This window comes from Anolis carolinensis, chromosome 4 (genome assembly GCF_035594765.1).
Source record: "Anolis carolinensis isolate JA03-04 chromosome 4, rAnoCar3.1.pri, whole genome shotgun sequence".
NCBI classification, from domain to species: domain Eukaryota; kingdom Metazoa; phylum Chordata; class Lepidosauria; order Squamata; family Dactyloidae; genus Anolis; species Anolis carolinensis.
In genome coordinates, this window is record NC_085844.1 from 190162300 (window position 1) to 190180923 (window position 18624).

General features: G+C 39.8%; 1 protein-coding gene across 2 annotated transcripts in view; it reads right to left on the reverse strand.

The window, feature by feature from the left end:
• Positions 1–18624, reverse strand: part of cacna1s (calcium voltage-gated channel subunit alpha1 S) — a 91451-nt gene that overhangs the window by 49017 nt on the left and 23810 nt on the right. For both annotated transcript variants that reach the window (XM_008109796.3, XM_062978421.1), the window contains exons 8-17: positions 16657–16805; positions 14720–14798; positions 11789–11949; positions 10907–11132; positions 8823–9030; positions 7064–7184; positions 4885–4999; positions 3200–3293; positions 1688–1757; positions 411–543 (exon numbers count right to left, since the gene is read on the reverse strand). In XM_008109796.3, the coding sequence (XP_008108003.1) occupies positions 411–543; positions 1688–1757; positions 3200–3293; positions 4885–4999; positions 7064–7184; positions 8823–9030; positions 10907–11132; positions 11789–11949; positions 14720–14798; positions 16657–16805 (1356 nt within the window). The remainder of the gene's footprint in view (positions 1–410; positions 544–1687; positions 1758–3199; positions 3294–4884; positions 5000–7063; positions 7185–8822; positions 9031–10906; positions 11133–11788; positions 11950–14719; positions 14799–16656; positions 16806–18624) is intronic.

Here is an 18624-nt window from a genome sequence, read left to right on the forward strand (position 1 = left end):
CTATTCATCAGTGGAACAATGTGATGAGAGAATGTGATATCCCCTATAGAGCTTTATGACAGATCCATTCTGAATATGGACATCCTAGCAATTCTTGACACACATCAAAAGTTCAGAATCAACTGAAATTATGAGCGTATGCTTATGAGACATTCCATCCCAAGATTTTAACATAGAAATTGCTATTTGTTGGCACTTTGACTGCTCTGTTTGCCATGAGTATAATTTGATAATCATTCAGGGAAAGTTTCAAGACCAAGATATTCATGTGGAGATACCTTCATGTTACCTTCATCTCTAGGCTTGGTCATATAGGAATATGTGTCTGTTGGCAACCAGAAAATCATTTGAGTGTGTGGGAGACTGGAAAGAGAAAGGAGATACAGAAGAGGAAGATGAGCAGGACCTACTTGTTGGTTGGGCTGAAGATGAAGAATGAACTGGATTCAGGAATGGGCACAGCCTTTTCCTTCAACTGCAGCTCTGCAAGAGGCCGTGGTCTTGGGCTCAGTGGGATCTCAGGCTCATCTTCTTCATCATCACCTACAGGGCACATAGCCAGTCACTAAAAAACCTCATGGCTGAATTTTTCAAACCAAAAGACAATTCACACATATTGCAGACCTGAAATTTTCTTAAGAAAGGCTTAAACATTATTGGTAGGACAGTGCTACTGTGTTTAGTGTACCAGCAACCATTTGTATTCTTAGGTTAGTCTTAGCAGGGCTCATCAACATTTACAGCTAGCAACATCATACTTAAGAAATGATGTTAACACCTTCTTTTCTCTTGATTATTTGTTTTGAACCTTCCCTCTAGCCATTCTTCCAATCTTGCCACTGCTTTTTGAAAATCAAATTCCAGACAATTTGAAAGCACAAACCAAATTTTCAGTTGGTGCAGTCAGTTCACAGGACCATGTTATAATATACCACCCAAGTATGTGTTAAAGATAAGGACTTTAAAAAAGAGGCTCCTTGCCCAAATTCAGACTTACAGCCTCATCAGACAAACTGATTTGTCCATTGTATGCCGCTTGCTCACCACTTTCGACACAGAGCCCATCATACAACTCACAGGAACTTCTAGCTTGGCTCCATGCCAAAAGAGGAGAGCAAGAGTCGTACACCGCCGCCGCAGCATAGGAGGCTTCCCAAGTTGCCTTAGGGGCAACAATGCTTTTCCCTGTTGGATGGGGATCAAGGTAAGGCAGGCAATACAGGGCATGAAGTGACACGTTCATGCTCCCCACCAAGCCCCCATGGATTTGCCATGGCGTGTGGTGAATCCATGGGCCTTTGTCTTTCCAAGAGTCTGGGGCCTAGATTGCCAAATATGTCAATCTGGAATTCTCCCATGTATGATTTTTAATATCATACATTTTTTCCATGATAGATATGAAGAGTTTGTAAATGTTAGTAAACTCTTAGAAAAACTATAATATTTTACAGCCCTTTTGTTTGAGAACAGAGAACAGATATGTTACTAGGAACTATTTTTCAACCCACTTGGATGTATGTAAAACTAGGTGATAATTTGTTTTCAGTAATTTTTATATTTGGGACCCTAATAAACAGTAGTACTCACCTGTTCAGAAAATAACTCTCAGAATCAGATTTTGGCTGAAGTGACTTGTAGACAATTTTGGTAGTAGTGGAATAGACAGGCTGAGCTGAAACATCCTTACCTGGGAAGTCAGCAGAAGGATAGGGGTCCTTGATCTCATTGACATTGGATTCAAACTCATCCACTTTCAACTGAACATAAGGGGGTGAGGGGCAGGAAGAAAAAAAGTCACTGTTATGGCACTGCCCTCCTGCACCAGCAGGGAACAAAAGAGTAAGACCAATGAATTGAAAATACTGTATAAAAGCATGCAGTAGAAAGGCCTTTTTTGCTTTAGGAACCCTTTGTATATACAAGCATGGAGCAACACATGTACTTTGTTGCACACAACCACAGTTTATGCCTGTATTTTTGCTGTATACACAATTCCAAGGAAGACATAGTTAGCTTTGAAACAATAACATATATTGCTATTATCACATATATTACATATACCGTGTACTGCAGTTTTATAGTCTCCAATTATGTTATAATGAATTCTGAATTCTCAGTAAGTTACAATCTACCTTGAGACGGTTAAACCTAAATGGCAGTACAATGGCTAAAAGGAATTCAAAATTAAATACATAGGAAAACTTTCAGAGAGAAAAATATACAATGTGTGAAGTGGCTTTTATATGGCTCTTGATATGTGAAACAAATGTTTTTTTGCTGTCAACACAAATATTATTCTGAGAGTGAGGGTGAGGGTTTGGGAGCCTTTGGGGAGTTTCTTGTTAAGATGACCGGTGCTCTCATTCAAGTCCAAGTTGTTCCTAAGAATCATCTCATTGGAGTCAGAACTCAATCAACTCCCTGGTTTACCTGTGAACTAAGAGTAGGAAGCAAGGCCACAGGTGGTGTAAAACCCAAATATGAATGTGAGCAAGAAAGTGCTTTTTATAGCATTTAGTGTTTAGGCGCTTCTTCAGCTTTGCCCACTTCTTGAGCAATGTTAAGGAGCTCTCAGTTGCATGCTGCATTCTAGACATTTAAATGATAATTGTTCATATGTGGCACAGCTTCAATGCCAAATAGTCTAATGTGAAGCTTATATGTCTAATGTATCATCTCATCCTATTTTGTAGGATGACTTTCAGTTACTGTGGCCTGAAGGAGACATAGCCCATATGCCAATGAAGCTTTCATTCAGATTGTTGTTGATGGTACAGGCAATGCACAAAGAGCAATGCACGACAGTTATATAATATTTGCTGTCAAAATGGTTGTGGGTTTGTTACCCTGAGGCATAAAATATTGTGATGTGACAATTCCACCAAAACATTAGGGAAAACTTTATGAAAGTAAGAGCTGTCTGACAATGGAATATGCTGCCTAGGAGTGTGGTTGGGTCTCCTTCTCTGGAGATTTTTAAACATAGACTGGATAGCCATCTTTCAAGAGTGTTTGATCATAATTTCCAGCATGGCAGGGGGTTGGTCCGGATGGCCCTTGTGGTCTCTTCCAACTATGATTCAATGTTTTGTACTGAAAACCATGTTGTAAGGGGCTTTGCTTTGGGTAACTGGGTAAAAATACTTACACACATGCAATAAATAAAACATGACATTGGTAGCTGTCACCCATGGCTGACCTTGGCTGTGGTAGGCATTCCTTCTCCCTTGGCTTTAAATTCAAGTTTCCTAGCCAGTGACATTTTTTCCTCTTCAGATTTCTCAGGATAACCTCTAGAGACAAAATGTAAGAAAGCAAGAGGAGAGCAAAGTGTAATGTTTGGGATCAAAGAGAACAACTTACAATTGAGCAAACCATCCTGTCGTGTTTCACAGGGGAGATGTGTCCTGAAGGAATTAGTGCTGTGGGGTCTTTATACCACTATGATCCTACTTCAACTGCAATAATAATAATACACTTTATTTATATTCCGCCCTTCTCCTCTAAGCGGATAACAGCATTTACATACATAGGCAAACATTCAATGCCTTTACAATCATATACACACAAACACAAACAAAAGCAGATGCTTCTCCATTTTCATTTCCGTCTTTGGAGCCAGTGCTCATTTCTGGCTCTGGCAGATTCTCTTTCTCTATTTTCAAATTGCGGAACTAGCGACGTTACCTCCTGGTCATGTAGCCTGCAAGAGTGCTTGGAGCGTATCTTTGCCTTTTCCTGAAGAAGCAGTACCTCTTTATCTACTCACATTTTCATGTTTTCGAATTGCTAGGTTGGCAAGGAGCAAGGGCTGACAGATGAGAGCTCACTCCCATCTCACAGATTCAAACTGCTAACCTGCAGTTCAGCAGATTCAGCAGCACAAGGGCTTAACCCATTGCGCCTGCATCTTGTACAATTTTGGGGTTTGTAGTCTGATAAGGAACTAATGCTCTCTAAATACTCAGCCCTAAACAGCAAATCCTATGATGCTGTAGGATAGAGAAATACACTTAGGACATTATCCCACACACACACACACACACACACACACACACCGGTTTCTCCACACTTGTAATACAGAAAGGAAACTTTGTATAACAGAGCCCATCCCATGACACGGGTACTTCCTAGCTATGTCCATCATGCCCTGTTAAAAAAGTGTTTCTTAAGTGTCAGGACAGTAGAGTGGGGGGAAGAAGATGGGCAGAGATCATCTTTTGAGCTCAGAAATCTCTATACAATTGGAGAAAATGACAAAAAAAATGTGAAATGGGATCTGTCAAATTCCCCGCATTGAATCGAATTGATGATGTGGAGTAAAGAGCATTCCTATGGGCATGCTCCCACCAAACAGTGACATTTCTCTCCCAAAATCCTGCTTCATGAGCCTGGAATGGTGCATTTTAAATATTAATTTAATCATGAGCAATACAAAATTTCAAAATATCATAACTTCGTTTTTCCTGTCATTTCTCCATCACAGTAATCTAGCTAGAGACTAATGAGATTGGGAGGAAGGAGAGGAGTCCAGGCCAATGCCTCCTGTCTCCTCTGGAGTTGCCGGATTGGAAGGGGAAGTCTATATCCCCCCTTAAGGTTCTTTTTTTTTTTAATGGAGTGGGAGAGAACTGCACTCACTTGTGTGATTAATCTGAAAATGGATGATTTCAGGAGAAAAGACAAGAAAAAATGTGATGGGATCTGAGAAATGATACCATTTGCTTTCTAATGTGACAGGACATAATGCCACTGATATATTATCCCCCCCCCCACACACACACACACACACACACACATACACGGGATACCATCCTTCAAATGGAATCACAGTATAATTTTCCAACGGGGAAGGTCCCATGATCAACAAAAGATAGAACAGACCTGCCCATTTTCTTTCTCCTTCTCTCCTCAGCTTTGTCTTTCTGAGCAGAAGTTAATGTTTCAGCCTCAGCAAGATTGTCAACAGCAATAGCCAAGAAGACATTGAGTAAGATATCTGTAAGGTGAGGAGGGTTAAGAAACTTTATAATATGAGTTAAGGTGGCATGAAACTAGTGAGTCAAAGGTTTGGGGGCTTTTTACTTAAGGAGGTGAATTGAATGGATTCACATCCTTAATTAAGAAGTGAATCCACTCAATTTTTCAGCTAAGAACAAAATCAGAGGCATATAAAACAGAGAGAACAGCATCCTGGGGTTTCCTCATGCCAGAAATATGAAATTCGATGTGCAGTTTTTGAAGCCAGCCCTAGGTCCTCACAAAAGCACACAGTTTTGACAGATGAGAGTTGATTGACTTTCTGGCACCTATACATGTAGGACCACAGAGTGGGAGAAAACACTGGACGCTCATCTGATGCTCAAATATGTCATGTGGAATGAATAGGAATTCTGTTCAACAACTGACATCAAGCCAACTGCATCTTTTGTAAATACAATGCTGTGGAGGAAAAGGGGGATATGAGTTCAGCAGTGGCCAAGCTGCATAGCCAGCACAGGATGTTGCAGCCAAGTGACAAGCATTACGTACCCATTAGAGCCAAACTCTTCAAATTTTCTGCCATGACAACACTATCTTGGCATAACAAACCAGATCTGATGATGCTATGAGATGAATGCATCCATCCTATATTTCTAAGGACAAAAGTTGCTATTTACACAACCCTGTTTTGTTACATCTTTCATATTGCTTGGCTCTGAATGAAACCAGAAACAATATTCCAAATCTCATGATGTTGTGAATATCTGTCTGTGCATATGATTCTGTGTGTATTAGTACACATGCATCAGCAGAGAAAAGGAAACATTCAGCAGTATAATGAATAACCAGCCTGGGCCAGTGATAACTGTATTGTAAAATATATTGTATATACTTATGCACAAGTCTAGAAATTTTAGTTAAAAATGGACAAACTGGGCCATCTTATCAATGTGAGTGTTGTACCTTAACACTTATAAGAAAAGAAGAATCCCTTTCTCTAAGTAGAGTAGTGAAAGAGAAGATTGAGCTCAATACACTGCTATATAAAATCCAGATTATCTGCTTTGAACTGGATTATATAGCAGTGTTGACTCAGATAATCCAGTTCAAAACAGAAAATGTGGGATTTTATTTAGCTGTGTGAAAGGGGACTCAAAAAAACCTCTATTCTCTATGTCATGACACCACTTCATCTTTTTTCAATATCTGGACAGGAAAATGGTGTACCCAAAAGAGTACAAAAAGAGCAGAGGGGAGTAATTCTTTTTTAGGTTATTCTAGTTAGTACTGTATCTTAATTTTAAAAGGAAACATTCACTACTCTCAGCAGAGTAGGAAAAAAACCTTTTTGAATGCCTGGGTGGAAAATCTGCATTATTCGGATAGATCTTTAACATTTAAAATGGGTTGGTCTTTAAGATGACCATACTAGTTCAATGATGTTATTACTTGTATATTGGTATGTTTTAACTGTACTTTGTTTTCATGTTTTAATTGTATCATTTATTTGAATTGTATTTGCTTCCTTCTGTACTATTAGAGTAAAGAGGCAGGATATAATTTAAATTCACAAATAAAAAATAATAGTGGACTATCTGTCTACTACACTGGCAAACACACATTTTGTAGCCTGAGAGTCTACTTTCTTCTAGTTCAACAATAAAAGGGATTAAGGGAATAAAATGGAACGTTTTTGAATACCTTCTTACTTTTTTATTGTGTCAGAAGCGATTTGAGAATATTCTGCAAGCCGCTTCTGGTGTGAGAAAATCAGCCGTCTACAAAGACGTTGCCCAGGGGACATCCTGTGGGAGGCTTCTCTCATGTCCCCACATGGGAAGCTGGGGCTGACAGAAGGGAGCTCACCCTGTCTCACGGGTTCAAACCGCTGACCTTCACGTTTTCAGGTCAGCAGTTCAGCTGGCACAAGGTTTAACCCATTGCACCACCGTGGCTCCCTCTCACTGCAATGTTGCAAAATGAATACAATCACAATCCAGTGAAGAAGAGTTTTTCCTCTTAACATGAGAATAGACTTAATGGAGCAACAATACTCAAACAATAGTCAAAGAAAGGATACAGTTCCCACAGACAAAGAGAACAACAAAGTAAAGGCAGACTAGGATCCCAGGATAGCTTGGTCCTCCATAAGACAGAATCCCATTGTACATAACTGAAGTCCAGTCTTCTCCAGTCAGGACCTAGAAACAAAGAAGGCATTTCTGTGAGCAGTGAGCACAACTAACTGTGTTAGGTCTTCAAATGAAGAAGAGAACCTACAAGTCGCTATCCCTTTTCTCGGGTTTCAAAAAAGTCTGGTCACAGAGCCCATAAAATATCCCAGGAATCAGGACATCTCTGTTATTATTAGAATCATAGAATCATAGAATAGTAGAGCTGGAAGAGACCTCATGGGCTATCCAGTCCAACCCCCTGCCAAGAAGCAGGAAATCGCATTCAAAGCACCCCCGACAGATGGCCATCCAGCCTCTGTTTAAAAGCCTCCAAAGAAGGAGCCTCCACCACAGTCTGGGGGAGAGAGTTCCACTGCCGAACAGCCCTCACTGTGAGGAAGTTCTTCCTAATGTTCAGGTGGAATCTCCTTTCCTGTGGTTTGAAGCCATTGTTCCGCGTCCTAGTCTGCAGGGCAGCAGAAAACAAGCTTGCTCCCTCCTCCCTATGACTTCCCTTCACGTATTTGTACATGGCTATCATGTCTCCTCTCAGCCTTCTCTTCTGCAGGCTAAACATGCCCAGTTCTTTAAGCCTTTCCTCATAGGGCTTGTTCTCCAGACCCTTGATCATTTTAGTTGCCTTCCTCTGGACGCTTTCCAGCTTATCAACATCTCCCTTCAACTGTGGTGCCCAGAATTGGACGCAGTATTCCAGGTGTGGTCTGACCAAGGCAGAATAGAGGGGGAGCATAACTTCCCTGGATCTAGACGCTACACCCCTATTATTCATGGTTTTATTTAAAATGTTCTCTCTAGTAATCTCTAAGTCAGTGATTTTCAACCTGTGGGTCCCCAGATGTTTTGCCCTTCAACTCCCAGAAATCCTAACAGCTGGTAAGCTGGCTGGGATTTCTGGGAGTTGTAGGCCAAAATACGCAGGGACCCTCAGGTTGAGCACCACTGCTCTAGATCCTCTACAATGAACAGGAGGTCAATGTACTTCAGTCATGCTGGAAGACCTAGAGATTTCTAGAGAAACATCTTTCTAGGAATCTCTAGGTCCTACAGTGTGATTCTGTGAACAGCTTCCAGTAGATATTGACTACATAATCATGTTGGATGGCCCAGAAATTACAAGAGAGGTGTTATCTCAGATTTAACCATAGCAATTTCTTTATTCATGTTTTTTCACTTTCCTTGGGAACCTGGGCACCTAACCCCCGCAAATGTGGACAGCTGGCTGTGATTCTACTATGTACCTTCAATCATAGAAAAATTTAAAAGCTCTTTCAAATTTCAAACTGACTTAAAATAAAATTTTACAGATCATCCCACCCATATTCTTAGGCATTTTGATAGATTCTGCTGATAAAGATTCTAGTTAAAACACCAGCGTGAACCACAAGAACAAGTTTAACATGCATAGTTTAGACATAGTGTTTGCCTATTGTTAGTTAGTGTATGTTACTACCATTGCTTTGATTGGTAAATGATGTTGCTGGGCAGTTTTACATGACTGATAAACTTGATTTCTCCTTCTGTTTTTCCTGACTTCCTAAATAAACTGGTTCTTCAGGCAGCTAAGCCTCTACTATTTCAACCCTAAACAGTTATTACCTCCACAGTCCTTCCCTTAACTTGGTAACAAAATACCATACATTGTACCTGGAAAACAGTGATGAGAGCCTGGGGGAAGTTATCAAAGGTGCTGCGCCGTATCTCTGTATCATCAAAATCAAACTTTCCTCCAAAAAGCTGCATTCCTAGCAGGGCAAAGACGGAAATGAAGAGGAAGAGTAGGGTGAGGAGTGAGGCGATGGAGCGCACTGAATTCAGAAGAGATGCCACTAAGTTGTTCAGAGATGTCCAATACCTGGAGAGAGAGAAAATCAGGTGATAAGGTAGATATGTGCCTAACTTTGAAGAGATGCTGGGATGCATTCTTTTAAATATTGTCTTATTTAACACCATGCCATCTCAGTATGGTGTAAATATAAAATCAATACAAGACGTTTAAGAAAATTTTAAATTTCAAACAGTGGAAGTTATTTAAGTAGACTAAATGCATATTAAACAATTAGAGGATTAAAACAAATGTAAGTGGTTTTAGAACAGTTTTAAAACAGTTTAAAACCATGTACATGTATGTTTTGTATTAACTCAAACAAGCTTCAAAGGCTTTAATAGCAAACATGGTTTTACTTAACACCAGAATGGAGTCAACATTAGTGCCAATAATGTCTCCTGTGAGAAGGTATTTAAATCCAGATGCCACAGCTGAGAAAGCCTTTTCCACATCTTCATGCCTGTATTAATATTCTCTTTGACAGAACACAAAGAAGGACCTCTGTAGCAGACCTCAGTCAATGGGCATGTTTATATAAGGAGAGGTGTTCCTTCAAGTGTTGAGGTTCCACAATTTTAGGGCTTTGAATGTCATCCCAAGGATATTTAATTTAGTAAATTGACCATTAATGCAGTTCCTTTGAGACTGGAGTCATTTGTTTGATTATTTTGATTTATTAAAATATTTATATACAGCCCTCTATCCAGCATAACGAATTTAATTAGTTGTGCACATGATACTCTGGTCAGAAACCTAGCTACTGCATTTATACCAACTGCAGCCTTTGGGTGATCTCCAAGGACAGTCCCCTGATAACATAGTTCACTAGAAAAACACATAAAATATAAACTATTCTAGTGTCTAACCTTTATTATCACTTGCACTGCCACTTTTATGAATACAAGGAGTGTTACTGTCAAAGCTAATTCTTTAGTATGACTGCAGTCCTGAATACAGTTCTGAATACAGAAGACTAGGCAACTGGGAAGGCGCTGAACCAACTATACTCTGGAACCACGAGATGCAGAGACAATTTTAAGATATGGGGCCACAAAGTGGCGTCCATGACATGCGAGTGTGGAGAAGAGCAAATCACAAGCCACCTATTATAATGCAGCCTGAGCCCCGCAACATTCACAATCGAGGACCTTCTTATATATAGCAACACCAAAGGCACTCCAAATGGCCAGCTACTGGTCAGAGGATATTTAGTATAATGCCAGGTTTTTAACTTTGTTTGTGTTTTTAAATACATTACAACTGTACCCTTGGTTCGCTTCTGATACAAATGAATAAATAAATACAGTTGAGAAGGTAAAACAATATACAAAACATTAACCTTTATTTATTTGATCCTGTTTCTGAATTTACTTCTGTTAATAGTCACAAAACCAGTTTTGCAAGTAAACAACCACAAGATATCATATAATGAAAGCAAAAATAAAATTATTTTAAAGATCAAATGCCAACATGAAAAACAGCTTAAAAGGTCAGTTTAAGGATATGTGCTTGATATCTTTCTAGCAGTTTCAAAAATGTGAGGTAAGTTATAACTCTGAAAGGAGAGCATTGCAAAAAACTGGGGTTAGTCAAACTTCAAGATAAGTACAATGGAGGAAGACAATAAAGATGAATATAAAATAAAGAAGTAACCCTAAGCATGCTTACTAAAAAGTAAGACTTGGCAAGCAATGTGTATTCTAAATACATAAGATGAATCTACACTTAGCCAAATAATCCATTAACTGCTCTGTAATTTATCAAAGCCCTCTTGGGCTCTGGAACATCTTGAATTAAGACAGCTGCTTGAATGATGAGAACAGCACAGGGTTGTAACCACAGGAATGTAGATATTAGCGATATATTTTAACAACAATTTTGTTTCTACCAAATGGAAACTTACTTAGTTATCTTGAAGAGTCTCAGCAGCCGAATGCACCGCAAAACGGAGATGCCCAGGGGTGTCATTGAGATAATCTCCACCAGTATGAGCTCCAGGATGCCAGTGCACACCACAAGACAATCAAAACGGTTGAAGATGGACATGAAGTACTGACGAAAGCCTAGAGCATACATCTTCAGAATCATCTCAATTGTAAAAAGGGCCAGAAGAACCCGGTTGGCAATGTCTGCATGTAGGGAAAAAACATCTGATGATGAATGGGTTTAGAATGAAGCCTTTCCCTAGAGTCCAGTCATTCCTGAGACTGAATGAGAAAGGGGAGAAGAAACCTGCACTACTTACTTTGCTCTACCTAATTCTTTCCTATTGTGAAGCAGCACTTCCACTTCTAGCCTTCAGCTAACATTAGTTATTAATTATTATGTTTGCCAGGTCCAATGTTATGGATTAATGGCTAGTAGGCAATGCATTGCCATTCCTACACTCCTAAATAAAAGACATGAGAAGTTTATTTTAAGACACTAGTCAAGAAAAAATGCCACATACTACAGTGGGGAAGGGGTCAGGAAATAAATGGAATATAGTTACAATGTGGGTGGGTGAGACTAGGGCCCCTTTTACACTGCCATATAAAATCCAGGTAATCTGCTTTGAATTGATTATATGGCAATGTAGACTCATATAATCTAGTTCAAAGCAGATAATGTGGATTATTTGCTTTGGTAATCTGGATTATATGGCAGTGTAGAAGAGGCCTAAGACATTGAAAAGCAAAGAGAGATCATAACACAGTTGAGAAAGAAAATTTAAGACAGACAGCAGTACAGTCTCTTATGATTTTTTAATCACAACCTCAGGAAATTCCCAAAATGCTTAACTCACCTTGGACATGGGTGAGCCAGTTCGGCTGATTGTGATGCTCAGAGGCAATTGAGATGGTGTTGAAAGCAACTATGATGATCACAAACCAATAGAAAAACTTAGACTTAACCACTTCACGACATTTTCTCCGGAAAAGACGATTCCATCGACGCCAGTGTCGACTAGATGGAAAAAGGGGACAAGGAAATCTAAAATCAGGATGTGGACAAATCAGTTCTGCAGGTCAGCTTGCATTACTGACTTCAGAATCAGTACAAAACTTCAGAATCCCAGATCTTCCAAAGGCTCACCTCCTTTAATACTCCTGCTGTGACACAGAATGTCATAGAATTTTTGAAATATTTTTCAACAAAATGGTTTTGAGGCTGCACTAAGGCAGACCTGCAAAACATAACATCATTAGAGCAACTGGAGCTACTTTCCTTACTATTTGTAGCCTCCCAGGAAGGTTCTAAATATGTATTATTTGTGTCTGGTTGCAGGGAATATATATATATATATATAATTATATATGAGAACCTAGTCATATCAAGAGAAATATTCTCTCAGGGAAAAAATAGAATTTGTGATTTCTATTTATACAGTAGTCCAGATATCCACAAATAATCAAATCTGCACATTCTTAACACACAAATGTGGAGAGACAATTTAACAAAAAATGAAAGGAATGTGCATGTGAGACTGAAGCCTTTCTTTTAAATCCCTTCTCAAGGGGGTGGTAAGATATGAGAGAGGTGTTTGAATTTCCAGTTTGTTTGTTCAGTTTGTTTTTCAGGGAAGTTCAACTATGTTTTTCTCTGAATATAACTATTTTCTTTTCTGTACTTTTTGTACTTTGTGCAGGGCACAGTCATATCCCTGCACTGTATCCCTTCATGGTCAGATGTCTCTAGTTCCAGATTGGCCATGATGCTGAGGTATGCTTGAGCACAGGGCCCCGTTGGCAGGTCCACTTTCCTGCCAAAAAAAAGTTTTTTGTAATGGAATTTCCTTATGTTGTGCAATTCTTTATTTGAAGGCATTCTGTTTTGGAGCAATTCCAGACATAATGATAGAGTTGATAGTCTATGGCAGTGGTTCTCAACCTGTGGGTCCCCAGATGTTTTGGTCTTCAACTCCCAGAAATGCTAACAGCTGGTAAACTGGCTGGGATTTCTGGGAGTTGTAGGCCAAAATACCCTGAACCCACAGGTTGAGAACCACTGGTCTATGGGATTGTGTCATGGGCCTACCTGGCCTATCTCCTTCACGGCCCAAGTGTCTCATTGGTCCTAAATCGGTCACTAGATATCTCTTTGAATGTGTCTTCAGTTTGCCATTTGGGTGCTGTCAAATTGTTGTTGTCAGATAGGTAGATCAGACAGTTAGATCAGATGACTTCATCTGCTAGCAATTAGTTAAGTCAGGTTATCCCACTCAAGAAGCCCTTCATAAGGGAAAAATCCCTTTTTTTCATGTAAGACTTTTAATGTATATATTATGTATATTTCTGTGAATGCTATATTTGCATCTGCGTGCACATTTGTATGCCAAACTAGAAAAGGGGGTGGGGATAAATCTTGAAGGGGGTACTGAGTGGATAGTTTGAATTCTGTATATTTTCATGCAAATGAATCCTGCAATCCCAGAATGGTTCCAAAGGCACAAAAGGGAAAGAGAGCAATTCTTACCAAACAGCATTTTTAGAAACATGATTGGAGTTAGAGAAGGGTCAGGTGTGATAAGAACCCTATCAAACATGGGTGCTGTTGACAATGATGAAACCCAGAGACTTTTTAATTGGGTGCAGCAAGTGAAAATTATGTTGTGACTCAGCCTTTGCCTTGTGTGACTCTGATGAGGAGTCTGGGATGCAAGTGCATAATGATGGGATTCAGATTCAGGATGAGTTTCAAGATGACTCTGATGGGAATTATGGGATTCAGGTGCAGAGTGTTCCTGCTGTGGGTGTTCCTGCAGTGGGATATGAAGAGCAGGGAGTTTTTCCCATGGGAAGAAATGAGGTTGTTTCTGATGATGGTTTTCAGGTGCAAGAAGCAGAAGGCGAGAGTAGCTCTGATAACACTAACAAGCTCAGTGGCCTTAACAATGAGGCCTTGAGCTCGATCGCGCTAGTTGGCTGGAATTTCGGGGGGTGCGTAGAAGCCTCCGAATAGCAAATAAGAGGGAGGTCAAAGGGCAAAGAAATGCCTTCATGTTATGCCATTAAAACAGTCTGCTGAAAGAGAGATCTTTGTCAAAAACAACTTCTTAGCTAGAGTCAAGAACCAAGTCTGCTTTCCTGTATCAAGTCTGCGTTCCTTTATTACCTCGTAGCCTGGATATATTCTCATTGCTGGGACTCTGACTTCCTTTGAAAGGACCTTGTTTCATGCCTATGCTTCTATGAATTTGATGATTACAGCCTTGTTTTGTAACTATATTTTGGAATTGAACTTTTACCTTTTATGAATCATTTTACTGCCTATTTCCTAATAAGCTACAAAAGACTATGTTCTTTTTGCAGCCTGGTGTCTTTAGCAAGGTGAAGCTAACCTGAGGTGCGACAAAGTAGAACACAGAGAAACCCAGTCTGGTATGGAGATGTAAGAAAGTAAAGGAACTGAAAGATGCAAATATTGAGAGATATGTGATGGTTTTTTAAAAGCAGGTATTTGGAGGTGGGGGAGAGAGAGAAGGATATGCTATAAAGCAGAGGGAAATGGGAGTTTCTCAGACTGGCAAAAAGAAAGTTTCAGAAAGATTTGTAGTCATGCAGGAAGTCTAAAAAGAATGTGCTATCAGGTACAGGGAGAAAGGTATAGATTCATGATTTTTGTAATCAATTCTTTTCTGCAGATAATATAAAAATGATACTCAAGAGTGATTTGATTTGTGCATTCCTGCACTATAGATCATGACAATGTTAAGAACTGTATGCAGGAAACTTACAAAAAAAGAATCCATTTATTCATGCCTTCAATCTCGTAGAGGCTGTCTGTCTCTGAGCCGCCTTCATCTGATGACATTCCTGAGGAAAACAGGAAAGAGTTATGAGAGAAGTCAGCTGTATTAGATAATTTGAGGCACAGATTAATTTCTAACAAGGTGTATTTATAAAACTAGTAATACAAGCACTTGGTATCACATCCTGCAACTTGTCTAATCTAGGTCTGAGATGTTGCACTTCTGCTAACTTTCTGACCTTTTCCTCTAAGATTATATTCCTGCAACTTTATATCTGAAAACACCACAAACCTCTAAAAATAAAGACAACAAGCATTTCTGGATGTTATCAGGAGATATTCTATGATCAAGGGGTACCTGTTGAGAGCTGTATTTTCCAAACAGACTAACATTTCCAGAAATGAAGAGCAATTTGACACTCTTAAACTAAGAGGGACTAACACATTTGTGGCATAAGCTTTCATAGATCCCATCTGATGTATCCCAGATATCACATGCAAACCATCTGAACAAACAACAAAAAACTACAGATACAGGGCGAAAAGGAAGGCATAATAAAAGCAATTAATCAACTGCGGAAATTGGCTGAAACCATGAGATATCCCTCAAGTACTTTTGGGCTGGAGCACAGAAAACTTTGTGTCTCAAGTCTGCCTCAATCTTCATAAGGCTTTTAATCTCCAAGTCATTTTCATCTAACTGTATGCTCCCCAGGAAAAAGAAGAACCTTCCTGGAATTAATTGGTCTGTAGATGTATCTGTTGCATCTGTGCAATGGTCTAATTGCTGCCGGCTATGCTACAGGACAAAGGTAAGGACTTCTTTCTCTTGCCATCCTTATGCACAAGCACAAATACAAAATGGCTGGGCAGTGGGCAACCATGGTTTACTGAGCAAGTTCTCACCAGACATGTGTCATCAAACCCTTTTGAGAATGTAATCAAAAGCAACAGAAGACATGAAGGCAACATTCAGAAAATTAGCATTTTGTTAAATGGAATTTTCAAAAGAAATAGTGGGATGGACATCTAATCTGAACTGGAAATGGATGTATGTATTCATGTATTTAAATACTTGCATTTTACCATGGTTCTAAAGGCAGTGTAGAGGAAAATGGATTTAAAACAATAAGAATAAGTTGAGAATACCACGTAACAGTGAAAATAGGGCAATTTAAAACCAATTAAACTAGTTTAAAGTAATTGAGACCATAACACATGTGCCAATTTGGTTAAAATCAATTAGGCCCAAAGACTTTAATTAAAAAGCTCTATTTTGACATTGTGCTAGAATGACAACAGAATTAGTGCCAGTTGGGCCTCTAATGGGAGGGCATTCCATACCCGGAAAGTCCTATTCCTGTGAATTGCTCCTGTCATTCAGAGGGGACCCCCTCCAACAGACCTCTGTTCTTGGACAGTCATTTGTAAGAAATGCTTCTTCAGGAATCCAAATTCCAACATATTTAGGACTAAAGGTTTATTATCAACACTTTGAATGTATACCAGAGCTGTGTTGGGTTATATATTGTACATAGACAAGTGCAGCTAAAGGGACCAGAAATGAAAGTCATGTCCAGAGTGAAGAGGGAAGGTGTCTGAAACAATTTCTCCTCAGGAAATCCATGATCCTCATTCCATAGATTCTGTTTCAGACTGGATTGCGCCCCATGTCTGTTCTTTTCTTTCTGCTCCAATGGAAAAACCTAATCTATGAAGGGCCAAGTCACTTCATGCCCAAACCAAGAACAAGATAACCCCATGGCAGTGGCTAACCACTCATCATATTTTATCCTTAACCAAATAGCATACTCTGGAAAACTCTTTATCAGAATTTCCAGGAGTTTCTGTCCTGTAAAATTTCCCTGGAGATCTTTTCTTTTTTCAGTTAGTCAGGCAATGCTGCTTGATGAGCTATAGCACCTTCACCACGTGTCCGTTCACTGTCCATGACTTCTGCATGTACAATCCAGTCCATGTAGCCTTTCATGTCCTCCTCTAGTTGCTGCTTTTCCCTCAGTTTCTGGAAAGTACCCCGTGATTTTGCTTTCTCACGCTCTTTGCTGAACTCCCTGAAATGAATTTAGATGAGAAGTGGTATTACATAATGATTAAAGCTCATGAATTGTTGTTCTCAGTTGGGCAGCTCAGCAATGTCTGGACAGCTTCATGCAAGAGCCAGGTCTCAATCTGGAATACACGTACTGTAAATTATCTTGTTTTACAGACTTGTTGAAGAGAGTACTTAAGTAATCTACATGAAAATGCACTGAGCCCCAAATTAGAATGGACAAAAGTGATTTTATCTACAATGAATTCCTTAAAGCTATTTCTAAAACACTAAAAGGAAATGAGATAGAATGACCTAATCTCATCACCTTTAAACCAGGCGTGGTGAGATGAGAGGAATATAAACAGTGTAGACATTCTCAAAGGTTGTTGGCATTATCGTCATTATGTTATGAAATCCAAGCTTTCATATTTTCTTCCCTGATTATAGGTGTCCTATTTTCCAAGGAAAATATTTGTACACATGGGGAAGGAGAGGAATCTTTGCATCCCTAACTCCAGATTTACCCTGAATTTAGTTGCCTTCTTCTAACATTAGTCATTGCTAGATAGATGAAGATGCAAAAGAAACTAATGGCCCTAGCCAGAAGGTTGCACTAGTAGATTGTTGTGTAAGTTTCAGATTTTTACACAATTACTTGTGTAAGGCCTCAAGACATTGCATAAGGTCTGCTGTGCTAGTGAAGCAGAACTTGAACTACTTTGTATGTGTTCTCAGATAATAACTGAATGGAAGCAAGAGAGATGTAATTTCATTGCAATGTATCCCATCACTTAACAGTATCAATTTTATTTATATCTTGCTTTTCCTCCAGCACAGGAAACTGACTTGCACCATTAACATTAAAAAGAGACAGGAACATTGCCCCCGGGAGGCTGCTGCCTCCCGGGGGCAAAAATACACCATATCACTCAGAGGCTCAGCAGGCTCCTAAAGCCCCATCACCCTCCCCACCTTATGTTGATTCATGTAGGTACCAATGACACCGCTAGGCATACTTTTCAAAAGATCACAAATGATTTTCGAGCTCTGGGAACAAAGCTAAAACTGTATAATGTACATGTGATCTTTTCATCCCTCCTCCCTGTTGTAGGACACGGCTCTACAAGGGCCGGAAAAATAGTACAGGTCAATAACTGGCTCAGAAAATGGTGTCAAGAGGAGCATTTTGGCTTCCTTGACCATGGTCTACTCTTCCAAGAGGATGGACTACTGGCAAGCGATGGGGTGCATCTCACACAAGTAGGAAAACATCTTTTTGCACACAGACTCACAAACCTCATCAGGCGCACTTTAAACTAGATCCACTGGGGGAGGGGAACAACAGCCTGGCGAACACTATATTACCCACGACCACAAAGAACCGCCGAAAGGCTAAACGGAGGGCTGCACAAACACAGCAAGGACCAAGTACAGAGAGCACAATAATCCCAAATAAACAGTTCAAGGGGAGGTCACAGGGGCTTACATGTCTTTACACTAATGCTCAGAGCATGGGAAATAAGCAAGACGAACTCCAACTCCTAGTACAGCACCACACATACGATGTCATAGGCATCACTGAAACCTGGTGGGATGACTCCCATCACTGGAATTTAACCATTGAGGGCTATAACCTCTTTCACAGAAATAGAACAAAGGGGAGAGGAGGGGGAGTAGCTTTATATGTCAAAAACAGTTACGTTGCAGAAGAAATGCAAGACTGTAATCCGGGAAACCAGCTTGAAAGCATCTGGATAAGAATCAAGGGAACCGGGACTCAAAAAGATCTTGTCGTGGGTGTCTACTACAGACCTCCGAGTCAGGATGAAGGACTTGAT